Below are 17,344 nucleotides of genomic sequence, written 5' to 3'. Positions count from 1 at the left end.
ATATTTATTAAATTCAAATGTGTGAGATTTATTATTAATTTACACTAATAATAATACATCATTAGTGATATTGGATACATGTAGTATGCTCAGTAATTCTCAAAAGTAAAAGGAGAAAAAAAAAAAAAACATGTAGGGGCAAACTTTAACCGACCTCAATAAGAAAAGACTTCATCCTTAAAAACAATTGTGTATATATTATGGATAGTATTATTTTTTTCGTCGTTTTAATTGTTGAAAAGCTGATTTAATTAATGAGTAATGAAAAGCGAAAACGAAAGCAAGAATACCTTTCCGCAATTTGGCTAAATATGATTTTTTTTTAATATAATAAACAAAAGAAAAAAGGCACACCTTTTCCCACTTACGAACACTTTTTCTCTCGTATTTAAAAAAACTCGAAACAGAGAGAGAGAATCGCAGAACAAGAAGAAGGTTGAGCTAAACGAAGCCTTTTTCAACTCGCAACTCGTGTGAGTCACGAGACTCGCGTCCAGAGACTCACAAGAAAGCAAAAGCAAAGAGAGAGAGAGAAAGAGCTTGAATAATCAGGAGGAGAGGATAGGAAAGGAAGAGGTGAGGTCAATCATGGAGAGTCCATCGAAGAAGAAAAGCGAAGGAGAGGTTCTAGACGGTTCGAATATAATGGAGTTGGTTGGGAACGAAGAGGTGTTCAGTCATTTCGTGGACCATAAGTTCCGTGAGTTGGACAAAGACAGAGATGGTAAGCTCTCTGTGAACGAGCTCCACCCTGCTGTTGCTGATATCGGCGCTGCTCTTGGCTTGCCTGCCCAGGGTTCCTCTCCTGATTCTGATCAAATCTACTCTGAGGTTTCTTCCTCTTCTCTCTCCTTTTCACCATTTGCCTTGCTTTTTTTACAAAATTTCAATTAATGGGTACATTAGATTTCTCAATTTCATTTTTGGGTTTCCCTTAATTTTTTTAAAAATTATTATTTGATAATACTTTTGATCATGCTGCTATGTCGTTTCCTCTATTTTCTTGTCGTTTTTTAAATTACCCTTGTTTGTTTGCTTGTTTTTCTTACACAATCTCAAGTAATGGGTACATTTGATCATCATGATGCTCTGGGTTTAAATTCAGGCGAAAACGTTTTTGTGCTACTTTTCTTGTATTTGCAATTGTACCCAAATTATATGATTTAAGAAAATTTGTCTTGTTTTGGGAGAAGATAAGATGTTACGTCTGAGTTGGAATTTGTAGCTGATATTATTACGTTTGGTTGGAATAGTGATTTTTGGGTCGGTCCATTATCTGTTTTATTTTTCTTATAGTACATCATATAAAACAACTATTGTTGTTGAATTCTTTACATATTTGTGTTCTGATTTCTTTATATTTGATTTAGAGTAGGTAAACGTGTATTATATTTGTCTTATATCTCTATATATATTTTTTTTATCTTCGAAGAATGGAGATGGTTGTGGTTACTTTTCTTAGGTCATAAATGTAGTAAAATTCAAGATTTCCTTTTCTAGCAAGCTCGAGAAACATATCCAACCTATGATTCAACTTGGTCGGTCTTGTGGTGGGTCATTTGCTTTATCAGCTGACTTTTTTATTTATTATTTATTATATATCAAAAAAATAAACATATTATCACATATTTATCTCCTTTGTCCTTTTTCATTTTATCTTTCTATTTCTTTACACCGTCTTTTGCAAGGAGGAATCTAGTGACGACTTGCGTAGCAGTTTTGTATTCTTTTTGGATTCATGATTGTAACACATGATCAAAATTGAGTGGTCTTCAAGACATAATTTGGTACAATTTTATTTTATTATTTGACTTGGTTGCCCCATTCTGTTTTTTTTGCAAGCCAATGCCAAAAAATTCATAAAATTTTTGTCTTTAAATAGGGACTGCTTTATTTGTCAAAAATAAAAATAAAAGTAGGGACTGCTTTAAAAGAAAATAATATATATTTAATTGTGCCTAATTGGCTAAGATAGTGGCTGATTAGTAAAACAAACCATCATTCTCACTATGAATCACCTACTTTTACACATGAAATACTACTGGGTTTTGTATTTTAAAGAAAGAGGACAGAAAATTAAGGAAAATTATATTTTAATATTCTTTTATCCATTAATTTACTACTCATGATCCATGCCAACATGAAATTAAGTGGTATTATTAAGCCTCATTTGTTGGGCAAAAGGGAATCATATTAAACTTAAGATCCATCAACAATGGTACTTATCTAGTTTTTCATGTTATCAATGATGATTGTGAGGGTAATAATAAAGAAAAGAGTGCACATTTTCTACATTACTTTATTGTGTGTAATTAGACAAAGCAAAGAGTCAACTTTCCAAGTTACTTATTCTGGTGTGATTTTTTATAGGTGTTAAGTGAGTTCACCCATGGTAAACAAGAAAAAGTGAACAAGACTGAATTCAAAGAGGTCCTTTCAGACATTCTTCTAGGCATGGCTGCTGGTTTAAAGAGAGACCCTATTGTGATCCTCCGTATAGATGGAGAAGACCTTCAAGAATTTGTCAACAGCCCAAGTTTTGAGCCAGATATGATATCAATATTGACAGAGATAGAGTCAGCCTATGAAGAAGGTTTACCCCTTAAAGATTTTATACTTAAGGCTTTGGAAAAACTCTCTGTTGAACAAGGCATGCCCCCAACTTCAGATTCTTGGGTAATTTCTCTTCTAATAACCTTTTGCTAACAATGTTATGCAACTTAAAACTTTGTTACAAACTTTGATTTTTTTTTTCTTTTTTACAAGGTTATGAGCAACATTGTTGAGCCTGCTCTTCAATTGTGTGGTGGCCATGATTTCGAGAAACCGGTGTCTCAAGAAACATTCTTGGTGGAATTTAAGAAAGCCGCAGAGAGTGTGGCCCAACATCTTAAGGATCAGCCTGTTATAGTTGCTCATAGTGAAAACACTTTTGATGGAAGTGTCATCAAGAGGCTACTGTCCAACAAGTTTGAACTGGATAAGGTTTCTTTAGAGACATTTATACTCGTTCTTTACTCTGCTTTCATGTAAATTTGTGTTGACTTTATTCTCTTGTATTGGTTATGCTTAAACTGCTTAACTTGCAGACACTAAATTCAGCTATGGAAGATGTGCCAAAAGATCGAAATGGGAAAATATCTAAGGAGCATTTGCGTGTAGCGCTGGATGTGCTGGCCCCAGTGGCCGGTCTACCGCCACTTGGTGCAGTTGAAGAGGTACTTCTAATCTCCATTTGAGCATCACAACATTAATCAAAGATATCGTATGTCCAATGACAAAGCTCATCTTATTTATGCCATCTTATCAACACATCAGAAAATCTTTGATCTTATCCTTCACATAAGCTTGGTCTACGCACAGGCTAGCCAGTCCTGTGCCTGGGGGCCCATCCATAAACGATCTTAGAAAAATACTACTTAGAGTACTCCCAATGGGTGCTCTATTCCATCCTTTAAAATAACTTATCAAAACACACATTTTTCTATTTTACTTCTAAGTTTTATACTATACCATATATCAATTCTTTATATATTTTTCTACATCATTTAAATATTATATCTTTAAACATATTTTATTACTTAAAGTAAAATAAAATAATTGAAAAAGAAAAAAGAAATAATAAATATATACTAAATGGAGAGAGAAAACTTATAAAAAAATATTAAAATATTATATAAAGGATATGTAAATGTTATGTAAATGTAGATATGGATTAATTGGAATTTATGCATAACTATTATAAATATATGTATAAAGGAGCTGATGGAAGATGTTTTTATGAGTTTTAGCTAAATATTATAGAGAAAGTGTATTACAAAATATTTTACCAAAACATACATTTTTATAATTTACTTCAAAACTTTTACATTATACCATATGTCTGTTTCTCTATTTTTTTTCTCTACATTATTTATATATTATATTTTTAAAAATATTTTATTCATTTTAAGAAATAAAATAATTAAATATAATAGTATCACAGTCATATATATATATATACAAAATTTTATAAAAATCTAATAAAATATTTATAGCTTGATGAATAGTGTTTCACTACATATAGAGAAATACTATTTATTCAGGTAAAAAAATATAACGTTACATCATCCATTGAAAGACTACTTAACTATTTTTTCTCTATATTATAAAGAATAACACATTTTAGCTCATCCATCGGAAGCGCTCTTAGTCTTTATAAAAAAAAGCCCTAAAAGTTTTAAAAAAATAGATATCATATTGTATATAATAGTTATAAAAATATTATATTTTGTATTGTACGTAATGTGCCTCAAGCTTATTAGTAAATGGTAACCATCCCCTTTTATAGTTCTAAATTAAGCAATAGGCACTTTAATCAATTGGTTGTTAATTACATGTGTCATGTATTATATCGGCATTATGTAATTATGTTGTGATTATACTATTTGACATAATTATGCCAACACTCCTCTCATTAGGGGATAGTTGTCCTTTGTTTCTTTACTAATATGCTTAAGTTGAGTAACTAAATATTCCATGAATCTAATCTGAAATGTCTGTAGATGGACAAGGTGATAGCCAATGTGTTCCAAATGGTAAATGCGGATGATGGTAAGATGGTTAGAGAAGACGAGTTCAAGAAGATAATGACTGAAATCATGGGGAGTGTAATGCTGCAATTGGAAGGGAATCCCATCTCAGTTTCCACAAACTCAGTGGTGCATGAGCCACTTGCCTCTTTTTCCACATTATTGCAGCCACCATCCTAGTAATACAGCATAGTACATAATATAGAGCTAATCATGAATCTGTCAAGCGTAACAACTATTAAGAAAGACAATAAAATTTTGTTTCAGTAGCAAATTATCACTGGCCTGTGTGTGTCTTTGTGTTATGTGTTCTTGTTTGTGGTTATATGAGTTTTCTAAAATATGCCAATATAAAATGAGATGGAGCCAATAATTATGGGCGGCCATGCTATGTTTTATACCCACCTTTTCGGCTAAATGGAAATGAGGCTGTGTCAATTCACTACTCGATTTTATAGGATACGGGATCATTTGGCATAGTTTTTTTTTTTTTTTTTACTTTTAAACGAGAGTTTTTTTTTAGATAGAAACTATAATATAAAAAGATTTTTTCAAATAATAAATTTTTTTAATATATTTATTTATTTTTTATTAATTGTAATAAAGAAAAAAAGTATCAATAAAATAGGAAATATACAATCTGGCTTGTTTGGATGTTGAGAGAAAAAAGGGTAGGGAAAACAAATAGAGAAAAATATTTTTCTAAAAATTTAGACTTATTTAAATATATTTAAAATTGTTTTAAATTTTGGAATTTTTCAAAAATATGGTTTTTATGCCATCACTGTGTAAAAATATGATAATTATATTTTTTCTAATTTGTACAGAAAAATTTATTAAAGAAAAAAAAAAAGTATGAGTAACACAATTACTAGCTAACTAAAATATGGAAACTAAATTTAAAACCAAAACACATCAGCTAAACATGGGTACCATTGTAAATTAGCATTTCACACTTCTCTCTTTCAAACCTTAGCCACACAAACTCTCTCTCTCCAAACCCACCTGCACGATTCTCTCTCTCTCCTATCTCTCTTCTCTTTCATTTTGCCATAGCCGCCACCTCCCTTGTCTTTCACTCGTCTGCCTCACCATCTCCACCATCATCTCCGACCACCCACCCTCACCGCCTACGATTCACCTTAGGCGTGCACCTCCGCGAAACCCAGCCCAGAACACCCAGTCGCACCATCGACGAACCCAGCCCCAAGTTGTGCATCTGCGCGATTCCATTCATGAGCCCCAAATCCAAAACGACGGGGGTAGGTTGAGGCGAGGGATGTGCTGGTGGTGGTTGGAGGCGAGGGAGAAAGGTGGTGCTTAGGATGAGTGCGATCTGTGGTGCTCGGAGCTGCGCAAAACGACGGGGATGGCTGAGGTTGCGACAGGATTCTACGCGCGCAGGGGATGGGGGGTTTTTGGTGGTGGTCGAAGGCAAGGAAGGAGGGTGGTTCGTGACCGGATCTGTTTTTTTTTTTTTTTTTCTATCTTCAGGTTTGTGGTAACTGGTTACCTTCACGTTCTAATGTGTATGTATATTTATGAGTTCTTTATGGTAACTGGTTACCTATGTTACTAAAATCATATTTACTTCTTCTTCATTTTTTAATGAAGTGTTCTTCCTCTTTTCCCTACAAATTTGATGTTTATTTTCATTTCTAATATGAGTGACCCGTCACCCCTCTTATTGTAACTGGTTACCCATCTTATGGCAGAATGTTACTCATCTCAGGGTAACTGGTTACCCCTCTTGATACATGTTATTTAACATAGTTCTAGGACTTTTTTTTTTACATAATTATGAAAAATCAAACAAGTGTCTGGTTACTCCTCTTGATACATGTTATTTAACCTAGCTTTATGATTTTTTTTACATAACTGTGAAAAATCAATCAAGTAACTAGTTACCTTAACCAAACTTTGAAAAAAAACGTACAATCTAAAAAAAATGAAAAAAATATGTTTATAATAAATAAAAATAATAATTGTTATACCCAGATTTCGAGCCATGGTAAATGTGACCTCGAAAGTTGGATTCGCAACAAATGGTCTCGTAAGGATTAGAGTATGCTCCAGGATTGTATATCGAGCCTGCAAAGTACGATATATGACCTTGAATATGGTGACCTCGAAACGATCGCGATCTCGAAAGGTAGCTCCGAGAACACACTCATCTTCAGGGACGACTTCGGATCAGGGGTCTCGAGCTCGATGTACGTACGATCTCGAAAGCCACGTGAACTCGGAAGATGTCATTAGCTCGGACGACGACGGGAAACCTGGGAAGCTAAAGCCTTAGAGATACGTGATAACCACCTTGAATATCTACAAGTGTTATAAATATGAGATGTAATCCTCATTTATTATTGTAAATCCCCTAGAATCGTGGGATATTATTTGGTCAGTTATACGTCTCCTGGTCTTCAGGGGACGTTTCCTTTTATATTTGATTATAGGCATTTAAAGCCATTTATTTTATTCACAAAAAGAGTAACTACCCAAAATATGTGGGATAGTATTCTGCAGCCTTCTCTATAAATAGAGAGGCCATGCACCATTGTAAGGGACCGAAATTCTGATCCTTGAGAGAAAACTCTGGAGAATTCATTCTTGAAGGATTCCTAGAGATAATCTTGAGTTTAATAACAAAGACTCGTGGACTAGGCAGACTTAACTGCTGAACCACGTAAAAATCGTGTGTTTGATTTGTTTTATTGTATTTGGCCATTATCAATTATTGTTTATGTGTTCTTCTTTCACTGTTTGACGAAAAACGGCGTCAACAGTTTGGTACTTTCATTGAGAGCCTTAAGCATTCATCCCTGAAAAAGCCATGGCCACAAACAATCAGAACACCCCTGAGGAAAGCTACCCAAGGCGTCCTGGAAACAACCAATGGAGAACCCGGATGCTGAGGAGAGAAGTGGGTCCTCTGATTCCCGAGGACCACCGCCTCCACCAAGGGATGAGGATATGTACTACAATCCTGAGCGTTACGTTCCTATTGTAGAACTGGAAAACCGGCAATTGAAACAGCTGTTGGCAGAGGCCAACAAACGGAATAAGGAGTTGACTAGGATGGCCGCAGAGGCGCAGGTGGCTCAGCCCCCGCCTCCGCGCGAAAACCAAGTCCCTCCTCCAAGGGACGTGCATGTTCCTCCCCGGAGGCCCTGTGGACGTCCACGAAAAAATGCTGCCACAAGGAGGCCGACTCAACCTCCGGCACCAGTAGAGCCATCTGCTCCTCCTAGGCCACAGAGGAGTACTCGACCTCGGGTCTCGCCTAACCCACCTGTGGAAGTGCCTGCAGGAACTGAGAATAACCGAACCCTTGCAAAGGCTTGGACTCAGGTACCTGGGAGTGCACCGAATGCAACTGACCCATCTCGGGCAAATTCTGGCCCCTCTAGGCCGCAACAAGGGCGGCAGCCACCGTCGCCTATACGGTTCCCTCCGTCGCCCATAAGATATCCTTCACCTCCCCGCAGAAACGCTCAACCTGTTCGAGATCAGGATCAAGGGCGTACAGGGGAAAGACAAGGAAACAGGGAGACATTCCAGGAGCGGAGAGGCGCACCATCTGAGAAAAGTCAAACGTCTCAGTCTCGCACTGCGGAGACGAGGCGACATGGGAAGAATCCATCACGAAATGACCGATCAATGAGTTTCACCAGTGACGAGTCCGGAGAGACCAGGTCCGTCAGTAAACACGACCGAGGTTGTAAAAATACTGGAAGTCGCAAGAATCGTCCTGACCTGCGAAGTCATCTGAATCAGAGTAGGGGGAAGGGGGATCAGACAAATCCGGACCTGAGGGATCGCTTGAATAGGCGTAGAGATCACTCACGGAGACGCGAGCCTGGAATCATGATCAATGACAGTCAATTCCAGACAACACCTCCTACTGACCCAGTCCAAGAAAGGATCGATCAGCTCGAAAAAGCCTTTAGGCTTTTAAAGAATGAACGGGGAAATGGTCGGTATGAGGACTCTGATGAGGAGCTCGAGCCGTTTGCTCCACATATTTCCAACACTCAATTTCCTCAAGGATTCCGAATTCCTCACGTCCCAGCGTTTGAAGGAAAAACTGACCCATGTAGTCACCTGAGTACATTCAACACTATTATGAGAGCTAGCAACGTGGGTTACGAGCTCAGGTGCATGTTGTTTCCGACATCATTGGCAGGACCTGCCAAAAGTTGGTTCGAAAAGTACAAGAGACACTCAATAACTTCATGGGAACAGTTGTCTAGAGACTTCAAGAAGCAGTTCCGAGCTATGATGGGAGTTAGACCAGAGGTATCCACTTTGACTAACGTCCGACAACAGCCAGGCGAAACACTGAAAAGCTACCTGACAAGATTTAATCTGGAGGTCGCCCGAGCTCGAGATGTGGATGATAGTGGGCACCTTATGGCTATCCGAGCTGGTGTTTTACCCGGAAGTGCCCTGTGGGATGACATGCAAGGGAAACTGGTGAGGTCGATAACCGAGTTTAACAGACGAGCGCAGAGGTTTGTCAATGTAGAGGAGGCGAGGTCAACGCTCAAGGCGACCTCACAGACCGAAAATACAACGATAAACATCAACTCCGCCTCAACCTTGGCTGACCCAGCAGCTCCACAGCCTACCTCGGAGAATCCCTCCAAGAGGAAAAAGAGCGAGGGAAATAACCCCGAAGCTGAGGGAGGAAAGAAAAAGAAAGGAGAGAGGCATTTCTCCGTGTATAAAGTGCACACCGAGCTCAACGAGTCTCGGGAAAACATATACCTGGCTAATGAAAACCAGGTCCCCTTCAGGCGTCCGGACCCAATGAGAAATCAAAAATCCAAGAGGGATTCCAGTAAGTATTGCCGGTTCCACAGAGACACCGGACACACAACTGATGAATGTCGACAGCTGAAGGACGAGATCGAAGGGTTGATCTCGAGAGGTTACTTCCGGCAGTATGTCAAAAACCAGAGTACTGGACAGACTACTGCGAGCCAGAGAGTAGCCGCGCCTTCGACGGCACAAAATAATAACTCCCGATCTCAGGAAGAAGACAGGCCCCCGCCGATAGATGGAGAGGACGTGATAACCATCTCGGGAGGGCCTCACCTCGCAGGAGGGGGTAGAAATGCTCAAAAGAGATATGTTAACGAGCTGAAGACAGGGGACGGGTCTCCTTATGAACCCGAACCTAGGGCACCGAAAAGCCAGAGGATTGAAACACAACCAATAACCTTCACTGAGGAGGACGCCTCCCATGTTCAGTTCCCTCATCATGATCCGTTGGTTATTACCCTTCAGCTTGCCAACAAAAGAGTGCGCCGAGTTCTCATAGATAATGGGAGCTTAGTCAACATTCTTTATAAAGCGACCCTCGAGAAAATGGGACTCTCCCTTCGCGACCTGAAGGCGTGTGCAACTACTTTGTACGGCTTTTCAGGAGAAGGAACTGCCTGTGTGGGATCCATTGAACTCCCTGTGACCTTGGGAGACTATCTAGTCTCGGTGACCAAGATAATGGAGTTCGTGGTAGTAGATTTACCATCTGCCTACAATGTACTACTCGGGAGACCCGCCCTGGTCGGGCTGGGGGCAGTTTCATCTGTGAGGCATCTGGCCCTTAAGTTCCCAACCCCAAGCGGGGTCGGGACATTAAAAGGAGATCAATTGGCAGGAAGGGAGCGCTATAGCATTTCTTTGAGGGGAAAGAAACAAATGAGCGCTCAAACACTCGTTATCATACAAAATAAAGACGGAATAGTCTTAGAAATTGACGAAGAGATCGATCCGAGGATTGAGGAGAAAGTTGACCTCGAGCCTTTAGAGGAGCTCGAGGAAATTCAGCTCGAGGAAGTTGATCCCTCGAAGAAGGTGAAGGTCGGAAAACACCTCCAAGACGAGGCAAAATAGCAATTAATTTGCTTTCTGAAGAAAAACCAGGATGTCTTCGCATGGTCACACTCAGACATGGTGGGGATAAGCCCGAATGTAGCGAGCCACACATTGAACATAGACAAAAGCTTTCCCCCGAAGCAACAAAAGCGAAGACAGCTGGACGAAGACAGAAAGAAAGCATTAAAGGAGGAAGTTGACAGGTTAAAAGCAAACCATTTCATTAGGGATGCCTTTTACCCTGACTGGGTAGCCAATCCAGTGTTGGTCCCAAAGCCCAATGGGACGTGGAGAACCTGTATTGACTACTCAGATCTCAACAAGCTTGCCCAAAAGATTGTTTTCCGCTGCCAAGGATTGACCAGCTCGTGGACGCCACGGCGGGGCATGGCCTGATGTCATTCATGGATGCCTATTATGGATATAACCAGATTCCCATGCATGCCCCCGACCAAGAACATACGAGCTTCATCACAGATAAAGGGATCTATTGCTATAATGTCATGCCATTCGAACTCAAGAATGTTGGAGCCACGTACCAGCGGCTCGTAAACATGATGTTTTCAAAGCAGATAGGGAACAACATGGAGGTTTATGTTGATGACATGCTTGTCAAGTCTCAACTTAACAAGAACCATGTTGATGACCTCGAAGAGTGCTTTGGCGTGCTCAGGAAATACAACATGAAGCTAAATCCTCAGAAGTGCACTTTTGGGGTATCTTCGGGAAAATTTCTGGGTTTCATTGTAAACTCTCGTGGAATCGAGGCTAACCCCGACAAAATCAAGGCCCTGATTGACATGCCTTCACCTCGGAAGCATAAAGATGTCCAAAGCTTGACTGGCAGGATGGCAGCCCTAAGCAGATTCATCTCGAAGTCAACGGATCGTGGCCTTCCATTCTTCAACTTATTGAGAGGAAGTAAGAAGTTTGAATGGACAGAGGAGTGCGAGCTGGCCTTTCAGGAGCTCAAAAAGCACCTAGCCGAACCACCCATCCTGTCAACCACCGAACACGCAATAAGCGCGGTGCTCATTCGAGAAGAAGAGAGGGTGCAAAGACCCGTCTACTACATCAGTAAGAGATTACTGGGGGCAGAGTCAAGATATCCATTGATGGAGAAACTCGCCCTCAGTCTAATTCATTCATCTCGTAAGCTCCGCCCCTATTTTCAGGCACATCCCATCCATGTACTGACAGATCAACCACTTAGGCAGGTCCTGTCTAAACCAGAGGCTTCAGATCGACTTCTTAAATGGGCTTTTGAGCCTGGACAGTTCGAGATCACCTACCATCCAAGAACGACCATTAAGGCACATGCATTGGCGGACTTTATAGTGGAATGTACTGGTATAGCCGACGACGAGGTAATAACCACGGCCCACGAGCTGTGGAAACTTTACGTCGATGGCTCGTCAAATGAAAATGGAGCGGGGGCAGGGGTTATTCTGATCACCCCCGCAGGGAGCAAATTTCACTCCGCTTTGAGATTCATCTTTAAAGCATCGAATAATGAAACCGAGTACGAGGCTCTACTCGCAGGACTACGAATAGCAAAAGAGCTCAAGGCTAAAGCCATACATTGCTACAGTGACTCACAGCTCGTGGTTAATCAAATCTTAGGAGAATACCAGGCTCGTGGCACAAGACTGGCAGCTTATCTGGAGAAGGCAAAATCTGCATTGGAGTATTTCGAATTTTATGCAATCGAACAGGTTCCCCGAGAACGAAACTCAAATGCAGATGCCTTAGCTCGACTCGCCACCTCCGTCGAAAATGAAGAGCTGAATGTTGTACCCATAGAACACCTATCAACACCCAGCATTACTGAGCCAAACGAGGAAGATGTGTGTATGATCGAGACGGAGTCGACCTGGATGAGTCCGATAGTTGACTATCTCGAAAATGGAATTCTTCCTAAAGATCGAAATCAGGCTCGAAAGTTGATGTATCAACTTCCTCGTTACACCATTTTGGACGGAAAACTATACAGAAGAGGATATTCCATGTCGCTGCTCAGGTGTGTAACCCCTCCCGAAGCAAAGAAGATCATTGAAGAAATTCATGAAGGGTTCTGCGGAGACCACACCGGGGGGCATAGCCTGTCCAAGAAGATCATACGCCAAGGATATTTCTGGCCAACCATTAAAACAGATTCTTTCGAGTATGTGAAGAAGTGCGACAAATGCCAGAGATTCGCCACGATACCCCGAGCTCCACCATCCAAACTGACCATGTTGACATCCCCATGGCCTTTCGCAGTATGGGGCATCGACCTCATAGGCTCTCTCCCGACTGGAAAAGGCGGAGTGAAATATGCTATAGTCGCCGTTGATTACTTCACGAAATGGACGGAGGCCGAACCATTGGCAACCATAACTTCGAAAAAGATCCTTGATTTCGTGGTAAAGAACATCGTATGCCGATACAGAGTGCCGAGAAAGATCGTATCCGATAACGGGACCCAGTTCGATTGCGACTTATTCACCAACTTTTGTGAAAAGAACGGCATAATAAAGAGTTTTTCATTAGTGGCTCACCCTCAAGCGAATGGTCAGGTCGAAGCCGTTAACAAAACTCTCAAGAGTTCTCTGAAGAAAAAGTTGGAAGAAGCAAAGGGACGATGGCCCGAGGAATTACCTCAAGTCCTTTGGGGGTATAGGACCACAGCTCGGACCTCAACAGGACATACCCCGTTCTCTCTAGCATACGGCTGCGAGGCAATGTTGCCCATCGAGGTCGAAATCCCAACAATTCGAACTCAGATTTACGACCAAAGTTCCAATCACACTCAGCTCGAAGAAACCCTAGACTTGATTGAAGAAAAAAGAGAAGAGGCTCAGCTGAGAAATGCTGCTTACCAGCAACGAACTACACGATATTTCAATAAGAGGATTCGAGATCGAAAGTTTGGAATGGGAGATCTGGTATTGAGACGCGTATTCTTGGCAACCCAAGATCCAGCAGCTGGAGTGCTCGGGCCGAACTGGGAAGGACCATACTAGATAGAGTCAGTCATCCGACCTGGTGTATACAAACTTGCGAGATTGGATGGGAGCCTGATACCGCGAGCATGGAATGGCGAACACCTTAGACCTTACTATCAATAGTGTAGGAAAAGTGTTGCCTGTAACCATGATTTTCTATCTGTACTAGTTTGTTTGTTTGTTTTTGAATTTCATCAAACAAAATGTCTATTTTGTTCCATATGTAATTTCTTTTTATTTTTGCAATCTCTCTTAATTTAATAACCTATGGTCACACTCATAGGATATTAAGGGGGCATCATTGGTATATATACCATCAGCTTAAAAAATAAAAAAAAAATATATAAAGTATTTGGATGTAACCAAATACGCGAGCTTAGATAGTTCGGTCAAAAACATATAAAGTATTTGGATATAACCAAATACGCGAGCTTAGATAGTTCGGACATAACCGGGCTATCAAAAACCTAAAACATTTGGAGTTAACCAGATGTGCAAACTTAACAGGTTTGGAACAAACCAGCCAAAAAATTAATCGATGATAAGTAGGAGCCTAAACCTACTTCGAAATAAGTCGAGATCGAGGCTGGAATATCTTAAAGAAAAGTAGTTTCGAACTCTTAACGTCGGAGCAAAAACTGAGGATGAGGAAAAGTGACTAAGCAAAAAGATATAACCAAATCACTCACATTACATACCATATAAGTACTTTAGGGTTCATGGTTAAAGTAATATCCGACCTTGATAAACAACGAGATCGGAAACGGATAATTCGAACAAACTATGCATGAATGCGTCGAGTTTCGAGCCTAAAATCCAAACTATGTTTGTATGAATAAATAAACATAACTGATTCATCAACATAAAATGTGCAAAATATTTCGAGCCAAGAAATGTAAAGCATGTAAAAAAAAAAAAAAAACAGTTAAAGAAATTGTATCAGCCCCGTGGGCATAAGTTAAAATAATTACAAAATAGGGGGACGCAGTCCCAATAAATGATCTCCCCGAGATCAAATTCAAGGAAGAGGAGTCTCCTTGGCCTTCTCAGCATCAGTAGCACCGGACCCCTCAGGACGAATAGCATGACTATCCTCCTGAGCTCCCTCCGAAACGGTGTCCGGAGCAGCCTTCTCCTTCTCGAGCTGTTCAGCCTCTTCCTTCTCGAGCCGAGCATTCCACCGTTCGAGAAGCGGCGCCTCGTGTGGACCTAAGAAGCTGGTGTCCAGATGCTCATTGTAGGCCCACATCCGGTACATAGCAGAGTCAACTGCTTATTCTTTCTTCTCTTTGTATTCAACAAGGAGGCGAGTTTTTTCATCCTCCATGATCTCGAAAGTGGAGGCCTTATCCTCTTCAAGCTTCTTATTGGTCTCCTGGAGCTGGGTGTTCTCTTTCTTTTGCTCCTCGAGCTCAGCTCTCAACTTTCCGAGCTCAGTGGCCATACCCTCACGCTCCTTAACTCCCGCCTCGAGCGTCGCGTTCGCTGCCTTCAGATCATCACTCGCCTTGAGGTGAAGATCTTTCGCCTCTTGAGCATGGATCTTGCTCGAATGGATCTCGTGGTTTAACTAGTAATTGAGCTGAGCAGTGAAGGCAAGAGCCTGAAAAAGAAATAAACCACCATTAGCTCCAAGTCAGTATGATTACAAGTAGAAAAGGAAGGAGTATAGAAGAATACTTACCGCGGCGGTGTGCTCGATACTCTTCTCATAAAGAGCAGTGCAATCTCGGGTACCAGTTAAGCACTGCCACTGGGGAGCTTCTAAACTCCCATAGCTCTGGCCGATCCGGGACATGACATCCGAGATCAGCGTGGATCCGTGGGACCCAGCAGCATTGTCCACCGCATATGCATCCATATGGGTAGAGATTGACAGCTTCTGGACTCGGGAAACAGAAGGCCTTTTGGAAAGCGGAGCAGAGGATGATTGACCCACCACAGGAGGTTGCGCCTTAGCCATAGCGAAGGGGTCGACCAGCGAGGTCGGTGCCACTGCCGAGGCGACGACCTGTGAAGACGGCGCCATCGTGGAAGCGTTGGCTTGGGCAGTCGACGCAGCAACGGAGCTCGAAACCCGCAGAACAAGGGGAGGTGTTTTCTTGGACCTCTTGGGGCCTTTGCCCAACTGGTCAGCCTTCTGTGCCCCCGCTCTGGGGAGCTTGCTCCTCTTAGCGCCGGCGCCGTCAATGATGCTGTCAAGGTCGGAGTCCATCTTGCCTGCACAAGTCATAACACAACGCGAATAAATAAAAGAGAAGCATACAAGTCATTTCAGCATCACAGACTTATAGAGTGATGATAGAAGAAACCTAACTGGAACTCTCCCCCGAGCTCGAGCTTGGGGACCATGAAATTCCCCCGTCTTCAGAGGAGGCGGGGGGAGTGCCTTCCCTATAAGTAGGTGATAACCTCGAAAGGTCCCTATAATCATTGGTCCCGTACTGCACATCTATCCCATTCCACACCTCGTCCATGGTGTACATGGTATCGTATTTCCCGAGCCCACTATCCAACCTATGGACACAGTCATCTACCCAACTCCATATGTAGAAGTGGTATCTATCATGTGGGCACGAGACTAACCTATTGGGCCCGTGTTTTAGTAAAGTGGGGGACCACATTCTCGAAGTAGGGAGGACGTTACCTTCATCTGAATCCGAGCTCGAGGCTTCGTCATTGGCCTCATTCCCAGATCGCGGACTCCTCAGGCGAACTAGGAGTGATGGCCTCCTTTCTCTCCTCGGAGGAAGGGCACCTGTGGGCAGTGGCACCTCCTCCCAGTGTTCATATTTTTTACTGGACCAGTCAGAGGTTGACTGGCCCTTTCCCAACAACCCACAAGCTCGGAGCTTGTCCTCGTGTAATAGATACGAGAGAGATCTCCTGCCATAAGGGAGTCGAAGCAAGGCTTCTTTGTGCCCCTTCATTGCCTCATCGGGGGTGGGACGCTGGAAATTAGCTGAAAGGCGAGACACATTTCAACTAAATATGGATTTAAGAACTAAAGTCTCGAGCTCAGGAATAAAAGTAACGAGAATACTTACGAATCCGCCTGAACGAATAATGTCGAGACGGGGACAGACCATCTGTCCAGAAGAAGGCCCTTTTGAAATCAGGCGGGTGGTTGGGAAGATCCCCAAAAACCTTCGTCTCCTTGGGGTAGCTCGAGAGGTAGTAAAAACCATCCCCTCCCCGAGCTCGGGAGGGGTTACTTTTTAAACAAAAGAGATATAAAATCTCTTGAGGTGAGGGTCCTTTCCACTCCAGCTCGTGGTACAAGGACCTCAGGGCAGACAGCACCCTGTACGAATTGGTGTTGAGTTGGAACGGAGCCAGCCCAACGAAATCAGTAAAGTCTTTGAAAAAAGACTTCAAGGGCAGCAGTGCTCCTACCCTCATATGTTCTTGGCTCCATACCGCATATTTCACTGTGGCGTCACGGCCGCCAGGGGCGAAGCAGCTCCGTTCTTGACCAGTCGGAGGTCGACACTTCAAGGTGCCTGACAAACCAAGGCCATGGAAAGCCATGATTTCAGATATTTGACTGGTTGTGGTAACCGTGCTCCAGTAGAGCTCGGCCTCGAACATCTCTCTCCTCGGCTGTGAGGAGGAAGGTTCCCCCATTAATGAAAATTTGAGCTCTCCGGGGGGGTATGCGACAGTAACCTTTAAAGCAGGATCGAGAGGAATCGGCCTAGGGCCTGAATTAGATTCCGGATAGATGGCCTCCCGAAGAACTCTCCTCTTCCCCTCGATGACTTCGTCTATCTGACGGCGGTAGTGGGCTCGAATGTCTTCTTGCTCGCGTGCAAGCTCGTATTCTCTTATCTGACGTTGGTTCCGGGCGAAGAGCGATTCTGGGCTCGGAGATTTTGGCTCGTAAGGGATTGCCCGCAATGA

At 42.2% G+C, this 17,344-nt stretch overlaps 1 protein-coding gene across 2 annotated transcripts; it reads left to right on the top strand.

Moving 5' to 3' along the window:
• Positions 1-366: 366 nt before the first annotated feature.
• Positions 367-4,845, top strand: LOC133788816 (uncharacterized). 2 transcript variants are annotated; one of them, XM_062226423.1, is made up of 5 exons: positions 367-831; positions 2,371-2,676; positions 2,767-2,985; positions 3,090-3,218; positions 4,545-4,845. In XM_062226423.1, exons 1-5 carry the CDS (start codon positions 589-591, stop codon positions 4,749-4,751), a joined length of 1,104 nt encoding a protein of 367 aa, XP_062082407.1. In that variant the 5' UTR covers positions 367-588; the 3' UTR covers positions 4,752-4,845. The 2 variants fall into 2 exon arrangements, with proteins under 2 accessions (XP_062082407.1, XP_062082414.1); XM_062226430.1 differs by lacking the exon at positions 367-831 and adding an exon at positions 1,668-1,787.
• Positions 4,846-17,344: the final 12,499 nt, after the last annotated feature.

This window comes from Humulus lupulus, chromosome 1, assembly GCF_963169125.1.
Source record: "Humulus lupulus chromosome 1, drHumLupu1.1, whole genome shotgun sequence".
Taxonomy (NCBI): Eukaryota; Viridiplantae; Streptophyta; class Magnoliopsida; order Rosales; family Cannabaceae; genus Humulus; species Humulus lupulus.
The sequence above is the reverse complement of the archived record's forward strand: the minus strand, read 5'-3'. Positions and strand labels throughout refer to the sequence as shown.

What these genes read in the sequence shown, in the direction of transcription:
- LOC133788816 (XM_062226423.1), top strand. Translation starts at nt 589, where the DNA reads ATGGAGAGTCCATCGAAGAAGAAAAGCGAAGGAGAGGTTCTAGACGGT. An exon ending in CTGATCAAATCTACTCTGAG is followed by an intron (nt 832 to 2,370) that starts GTTTCTTCCTCT and finishes GATTTTTTATAG; the next exon opens with GTGTTAAGTGAGTTCACCCA. An exon ending in CCCCAACTTCAGATTCTTGG is followed by an intron (nt 2,677 to 2,766) that starts GTAATTTCTCTT and finishes CTTTTTTACAAG; the next exon opens with GTTATGAGCAACATTGTTGA.